The sequence below is a fragment of the Leuresthes tenuis genome, unplaced genomic scaffold (assembly GCF_036924035.1).
Source record: "Leuresthes tenuis unplaced genomic scaffold, fLeuTen1.0.hap1 SCAF_14, whole genome shotgun sequence".
In the NCBI taxonomy this organism is placed as follows: domain Eukaryota; kingdom Metazoa; phylum Chordata; class Actinopteri; order Atheriniformes; family Atherinopsidae; genus Leuresthes; species Leuresthes tenuis.
In genome coordinates, this window is record NW_027325368.1 from 7,672,958 (window position 1) to 7,681,082 (window position 8,125).

The 8,125-nt window shown below is 38.7% G+C and overlaps 1 protein-coding gene across 3 annotated transcripts; it reads right to left on the bottom strand.

The window, feature by feature from the left end:
• Positions 1-1,445: 1,445 nt before the first annotated feature.
• slc25a24l (solute carrier family 25 member 24, like) lies at positions 1,446-7,377 on the bottom strand. 3 transcript variants are annotated; one of them, XM_072364031.1, is made up of 10 exons: positions 7,073-7,377; positions 6,850-6,976; positions 6,312-6,399; positions 4,408-4,519; positions 4,132-4,326; positions 2,900-3,037; positions 2,698-2,808; positions 2,202-2,369; positions 1,990-2,128; positions 1,446-1,898 (listed from the first exon to the last, which is right to left on the bottom strand). In XM_072364031.1, the coding sequence occupies exons 1-10, from the start codon at positions 7,193-7,195 to the stop codon at positions 1,711-1,713; spliced, it is 1,389 nt and encodes a 462-aa protein (XP_072220132.1). In that variant the 5' UTR covers positions 7,196-7,377; the 3' UTR covers positions 1,446-1,710. The 3 variants fall into 3 exon arrangements, with proteins under 3 accessions (XP_072220132.1, XP_072220134.1, XP_072220133.1); XM_072364033.1 differs by having other exon boundaries at positions 4,168-4,326; positions 7,073-7,376; XM_072364032.1 differs by having other exon boundaries at positions 2,900-3,032; positions 4,163-4,326; positions 7,073-7,375.
• Positions 7,378-8,125: the final 748 nt, after the last annotated feature.

Genomic DNA, 8,125 nt, shown 5'->3' on the forward strand with positions numbered 1-8,125 from the left:
TTTATTGTCTTGTACAGCAAGCCACGCTGGAAGTACAACGAAATTACGTTGTTATGTATTTACCGATTTTGCTATTTTTGTAGTTGTGGTAAAAGTGGTTTGTATTGTGCTGTTTTTATGCTTGCAGTTTTTACATATGATTGGTGGGGGGTTTTTACAACAGAAAGTGATAGCTAAAAATGGTTACCAACATGGAATTACAATCATTAGTATTCATGTAAAATAAGTCAACGGGGAAAAATGCAAATGTTTGAGAGTATTGCTGAGTCAGAACTCCCATCAGTCTCACCAGGTTCTTCCAAAAATAACATCACTACTTTTCAGTCCACACACTTGCTTTTAGCAGCCAAATATGAAATGCATTTATTCATTCAAAACGGGTCAATTATAGAGAATTTTTTCTATTGTCTCAATTAAAACTCAACTTACAAACTAGCTATAGCAGCCAATCAAATGTTGTGAAGTGAAGTCACTGGTGGATTTCTAACAAAATATGTGTAAACAGGCTGAGAGTTAATCAGATTACAAAAATCAATAACTATAATCAGGACAGATTATGTTTGGAAAAATGTATAATTAGATTATAATTACAGTGTTAAGGTTTAGTTGATTACATTTTGATGTCATTGTGAAAATGCAACGTTAAAGCAAACAAAAATTTTATGTTAGGCTACATATTCGTAAGCGTTATCTAATATGACAAGTCAATGTTGCGCCTTTTATTCAGCCAGTCTTGTTGGTGACTTAAAAATATTTGCTTTTGTGATTTATATATTAAAAAACATTTCTCATGTTCAAAAATAAAACGCACAATACACAAATGCATCACTTAAAATTATGCAAACTGCATTTGTTGGCACTCAAATATGTTGGGTTTTTTTAAACTAATACTTATTAACTATACTTAGTCACTCAGAGTGTTGTGACCATATTAATTTTTAAAATATTTATGCAGTATTCCAAAAGTATTCATTTAAGATACATTTCTTTGTAACCAGATTGATTACTAAACACAACAAATTCAATGTAATTTGCAGTAACTTCAGAATAATCTATCGCAATCCTGAATAATGCAGCTGCCTAACAAAAATACTGAATGAGTCATTTCAGAATGCCTCATTTCCAAATAAACAACCCTCATTGCATGTTTTCTTTTCACATTCATGTTCTATTTTCTGTTTTCTTTGTGAGACTCTTGAAGATCAATGCTGCTGTTTATAGTTGAGCCTGCTTTGGGCTGTATTATAATGTTTTATGCTAATCGTAAAAAAAATTGAATTGGAAATAAATGTTATGATGTAGCTGCCTTATTATGAACTATGGTCATTATTTCTTACATTGATAAATAAAAATAAAGTTTTTTTACTAATTTAAAATCAAGTAATTGCCAGCAGTTATATCAAAGAAACACATCAGCACTGTTAATGATACATGGAAATAGACTTTTGGTATGCAGCTGATTTTTATTAAACCCCCAATAATACTGTACATTTATTTATTTACATAGTGGATTTCTAGTGCACAGTTATTTCACATTATATATTTCAAGTTACCATGTATCAGGTCTTCCGTATTCAGAAGCTCACTTGTGTTGGTTTCACTCTTGATCAGAGGTATTAAAACTTGAAACAAACAGGAAAACTTCAGGTATTTTCTAACACGTAAACAGAACTTAAACAGTCACAGTTGTTGGATTTTTCTCTGTGTTTCTCAAGTCTCCGTGGAAGAAAAAACATCTTCAAACTTCTTTGTCAGAGTGTAGTTTATCAGCGCACATGGAATAGCTCTGATGAAGCTGGCTCCCATGCCGTTATAATATCCTCTAAACCCATTTCTTTTGTATATTCCAATAAGTCCCGGTAACACACCCGAGGCCGAGCGAGAACCTGAGCTGAAAGCTGGAAAAACAAGTCAAACCGTGATGAGTAAAACATTATCTTGGATCGCGTCCAGTATCTGAAACTGTGTCAGAGTGTTGACGTTTGGCACCTTGCGCTTGCTGCTGAGTTCGGATCACTGCCAGCGGGTAGCTGCTCATTTGTCCAGAGGCGAAGGCCACAAAACTGAAGAAGAAGAGTTTGGAGTCACTGTTGTAGGCTGGATGGCTCTTAGCCCAGTTCATGATTGACTGCAAAAGGAAGCACATTAGTATCTCTTCAAATTAAAGTGTACTTGATCTTTCTGGAGTTGCTCCATCTCACCTGATGAACTGCACACTCCACACCTGCGTACGGGATCATACAGAGGATGCTGGGCTTGAAACCTCTGTAAAAGGAGGACAAAGACTCTTGTCTGTAAATGGATCGGGCGCACGCCGCGACACCTCGATACGTGCCGGCCTGCTGCAGGTTCAGCCTCACCTTCAACACCTGTGAAACAGAGAGGATCATAATGGGAGCACTAAAACAAGCCCCCACGGACACACTGAACAGATTTCTCATTTTAGAAATGGACAGTAACATTCTGCACCTTGGATTTATAAACACAGCTGTTTCACTACACCAGTATCAGGGAATCTGTTGGGAATCAATTGAAGTTTTACCATAGGATATTATGATTACAAGTGATGAAAAGTCTCTTAAGCGATCTTTCCAGACGTATCTGTAACATCTCAACATCCTCCCGGTGTTCAGGTCACAAAATACAGGACAGAACAGAAATGTGAAAGTACTCAGACCTGCCTCTGATCTCTGATACCTCTAAAGGGTAGAAGACAGCGTGAGCGACTGCTCCGGAGATGCAACCCAAGCCGAAGCGCTGCTGCACCGTCAGGGGCTCCTGGGTTCTGTTTTGAGTGTAAACCTTCATCTGGATAGAACAGAGAGGCTCTGAGTGTGCTCATCAATTGGAAACAAGAAGCCTTTCATGTATTATTCAAATCAGAGATGCAGGGTCTCACCTGTGCATAGACAAGGCACTGCAGTGTCGACTGTGGTGTTCCTTTCAGCACATTGACAGCGTTGCCTTGCCACATCGACCGCAGGCCGCCTGCCTTCATCTCCCGAAAGCCTTGGGAGAGGGCCTTGGATCCGCTAACCTGTAAACGAAGGGGACACATACAATACAATGTCACGGTACTGATTAACCTAATTTTACTTGCTCCATTTCTCAGAGCAAAAACAGCACTTCAGGCAAAAATAAATCCATATTTATGAGACTCATAAATTATGTGACTCATTTCATGTGGTTTAGATGTTAAGGTTATTCTCTATCCCACAGTACCACCAAGGAGGCTTCTTATCGATTCCATTTTCATCTTGTAGCAACACAACAGGCCCGAACATACAGTACTGTCAAAGTCTACGAACAAAGCATCAAACAATGGATCTTTAGGCACACAAGTGACCCTTTAGAGTCATTTTCCAACTCTGGTCCAATTCTATTCATTTTCTTTTGTAACTGTACACCTTTCTGTGGCGTTTTTTTGGTTATTTCCCTGTCTCTGCTCTCTTGTTTCAAATATTGAGTTTCTTTTTTCACTGTTTTGTATCCATATGAAATCATTTTCTGTCTTTTTGTAGCTTTTTGGGTTTGGGAGTTGCATCTTTTTATTGTTAATTTGTGTCTCACATTTTTAATTTAGCATCTTCATTGAAACTAGCAAATAACCTAAAAAACTGTGGTCAAGGATATCTTCTAGGATTCTAGCTGCTCAACAGTGCTGGGTCTTTCATGCTGCTCCAGATGTTTTCGGTTGCAGTTGAAGCTTTACATTTCTTTGAATAAGTCTCTACAATTTTTGAAAACCTGAATTTTGGCAGTTCATTCTGCTTTGTCTGACAGATCATCTGAAAAATACATAAAAAACATAAACTTTACCCCTTTAAAATTAAATCTATAGTTCATTCAAGTTCATTGTTCATCTACAATTTGTAATTGTGTTTAAATGCGGATGAATTTGAATAAATAAATCCCTTATTGTGTATCCCCTGTTAACAGTCTTCAGTTCACGTATAATGGAAATATGTAGTGGACTTTTGAGCCTAGATTCTGGCCTTAAGGTGAGGTTTTCAACTATAAATTTAGTCTCTCTTGATAACTTTTGGATGCATAATAACTGAGATGAAGGCTTTTGACTGAATTTAAAACTCTGCACACCTTTAACGTGCAGTTCTTTCAAGATCAACCTACATGAACTTCAATAATGATGACAGAATGACACCTGACCTGAAACTGGGTTTTCAGACGGTCTATGGGGGCAGTCACAGTCCGGGACACAGCATCTGACAGTCCAGCGGCCAGAACAAACGTTCTCCAAGCACCAAAACCAGACGCCTCCTCTGGGAACTCAATGGGCATCGCACGGCTCTCCCCTACATCAAAAACCTGCCGGAGGACCAGCAGGGGTATTCAATTTGAAGTCCAATGAGGTCATTTCTTCAAAATGATTGTGTTAGTTAGTCTCACCAGACTGTGTTTCCACGAGGACACCAGCTCCCCGATGTTGTCCACAGGGTTTAGGATGATATGGTGCAGGAATTCACCCCAATCCACCGTCATGGAACTGTCCTTATCCATCCTGGTGACAGCGAACACAGCAGAAACATAAAATGAGTCTTTATGACCTGCTGTATGCTGTTTGTTATAACCAAGTCCAGTAAAATCTTTACATAACAGTAACAGCATGTTAGAATTCAGACATTGAATTATTATGGATGTGTTGTAGCCCAAAAGCTTAACTCATTCATTTACTCTTTTGTTGCTGGAGGCTTAGTGGTTTATTCCCAGCATTAGTGAAGGGTTGCGGAGTTTGGAGTCCTTTTGTAATGATGTCATGTGAAAAAGAAGGTGCAATAACACATAGCATATTACACCATGTCATTATGTGATTAACCAAAAAAAAAGCCAACAAGCAGGAGCAGTGTGTGAAAAACCACCCTATGATTTAACAGCTTGTTGAACCATCTTTAACAGCATTAAGGTGGAGTAATCCTGTTCTCTATGACGTTAACAGTCTCTCAGATTATTATGGAGGAACATTGGCCCACTCCTCTTTGTTTGTGGGAAGTTGTTTCTGCACAGCTCTCTTAAGGTCCCACCTCAGCATTTCAGTCAGGTTGAGGTCTGGACTTTGTCTGGACCAAACAACACCTTGATTCTTTTCTTTTTCGGATATTTTGCTGTAGATTTGCTGCTGTGTTTGGGATCATTGTCCTGTTGATGACCCAGTTTCAGCCCAGCTTTAGCTGTCGGACAGATGGCCTCACATTTGACTCTAGAATACTTTGGTATACAGAGGAGTTCACGATGGACTCAATGACTGCAAGGTGCCCAGATCCTGTGGCTGCAGAATAAGCCCAGATCATCAGCCCTCCACCACTATTTGACAGCTGGTATGAGGTGTTTGTGCTGATATGCTGTGTTCAGTTTTCTCCAAACGTGCTGCTGTGCATTATGACCAAACATCTCCACTTATAGTCTCATCTGTCTAAAGGACATTGTTCCAGAAGTCTTGTGCTTTGTTCAGATGCATCTTTGCAAACCTAAGCTGTGCTGCTATGTTCTTTTTAGAGAGAAGAGGCTTTCTCCTGCAACCCTTCCAAACAAGCCATACTTGGTCATCCTTTTTCTAATTGTGCTGTCATCAACTTTAACATTTAACATGCTAACTGAGGCCTGTAGAGTCTGAGGTGTAACTCCTAGGTTTCTTAACAGTTTCTCTGAGCATTGCACAGTCTGACCTTGGGGTGAACTTGCAGGGACGTCCACTCCTGGGAAGACTGACAGCTGTCTTGAATGTTTTCCACTTATGAATAATCTTTCTTAGTGTAGAATGATGGACTCCAAACAGTTTGGATAATTGCTTCTCAAAGATGTCTTTCCTCCTCATCATTGTGTTAATACACACCTGAATGCCTTTTGGCTTAGTTTGTCTTAAATTAATAATGAAATGTTGCAATACGTATTTAGTTGTATCTAAGTTTGTTTTTACCCAATTCTAAGACTTTATAGGGGCCGCATGGTTTTATTTCCTTATGTCTTGATATGTTAAACCTTGGAATTGAAAGAGAGTCTGCTTTCTTTTTCATATCATTGTACTATAGATGATGTCATCCAGGCCAGTTGAATGAAGTCCTTAAAATATGTTAATTAAGCTTCATAACTGTTAAATCCCGTTATAACAAAAATAGACATGACTGTAGACACTTAGTACAATGATGCCAAATTAAAAACAAATAAAGCTGTACAGAAGATGTGAATTAGTTCTATGATTGAACTGCATAAGACCACTGCAATTCCTTTTTTTTCAACTAAACAAAGTGATATCCAATTATTATGAGTCCATGAGGTAGTGGGCAAAAAAATCTTACATTTGTATAATTTTTTTTGCATTCGGCTTTGAAATGACCACTCCTAACTCCTTAAACAAACATATGATGTCCTCCTGGTCAATCACTCCTGATCAGAGAAGAAATACACAAAATTAAAAACACATACGGCTTCTGCTCCTCCTGATATTTCCTGCAAGATATCAAGTGATAATTGTGCCTAAGGTTTCTGTGTGAGTGCAAGGGTCACTGAAAAGTTGCTGTGCTGTGTACCATAAATAGCTCTTGTTTATCTGTGCCAGTCCTTTCATGTCTGACCTTGAAAAGTGCATTTTACGACCAAATAAATCCTTCAGTTTAGATGAAGAATAAATCCAGGTCGGAAACATACACATTTGTACAAATTATGTTCATCATGTTCTTTATAATGTGTAAAAAACTAGGTGCAAAAGTAAAAAAAATAGCCAATTAAGAAGTAGTCACGTGCTCTGCCTTTCCTGTAAAAAAAAAGACAGAATTCCTAGAAAAATAGGCTTCTTTTTTCAGACGTGTGACTTTTAAAAAAAGCAGTATCACTCACCGCACTTGTTCTTGTCAAGGTCATGAAAGTAAATTTTCCATTTCTTCTCTCTGTCTGTCATGTAGCCGAGAAACTCTTTATAATCCAGCAGGCCATCTTTGTCTTTGTCATATGAATCAATGATATTCTAAAGGAAAAACATACCTAATTCATTAGCAGGTTGTGAATGAATTAGACTACAGAGGTACACATAGAGGTCATTAAGCACCAGATAAATTACTACCTGGACCTTTCGATCCGCAGACAGGATCCCATGTTTCCTCATTTCCTCGTGGAGTTCTTCCACTGATATGAGCCCATCCTTGTTCTGGTCCAGTTTGACAAACAAGCCATGAAACTGATCCATGCTTCATTGAGAAAATGCAGAAACTCTCAAAGTATAAAAATGTTGGAACACTGCCTGGTTCATTCGCCGGGGGTCCTTTTGAACGAGAGGATTATTGCATTGATGGTCATCAGAGATTACTGACCTGCAGCTCTGCACCGACGCTGACTCATTGGTTCAGAGACTCTGCAGCGAGAGAGCTTATATCAGCTGTCTAAGAAGGAAGACTCACTTCCTCTGCGGTGCAGCAGGTGGTGCTGTGGATGCAAGAGAAAACACCATGATAACCAGTCTTCTTCAGTACGGTGTACATTTTAGGACATCCTCAGGATCAGGCTTCAGCGTCATACCTCAGAAGAAAAGGTGTCACACTCGCACCAAAAGGCTTCATAAAAAACTTGTGTCAGACAAACAAATGTCAGACTCAACAGCTTCAGCTAAAAAGTTGTCATTTAAAACGGCTTCAGCTAAAAAGTTGTCATTTAAAACGGCATCAGCTCAAAAGTTGTCATTTAAAACGGCTTCAGCTCAAATGTTGTCATTTAAAACGGCTTCAGCCCAAATGTTGTCATTTAAAACGGCATCAGCTCAAAAGTTGTCATCTAAAACGGCATCAGCTCAAAAGTTGTCATTTAAAACGGCCTCAGCTCAAAAGTTGTCATTTAAAACGGTATCAGCTCAAAAGTTGTCATTTAAAACGGCTTCAGCTCAAACGTTGTCATTTAAAATGGTATCAGCTCAAAAGTTGTCATTTAAAACGGTATCAGCTCAAACGTTGTCATTTAAAATGGTATCAGCTCAAAAGTTGTCATTTAAAACGGTATCAGCTCAAACGTTGTCAGAATGTAAATTTCATAGCTGCGCTCCTTCTCCACGATAGATACGGAGGAGAGCGTTTAGGAGTTTTATAGTCTTTTCTTTTGCGCTGCCGGGAGATCGCCCTGCAGTGCT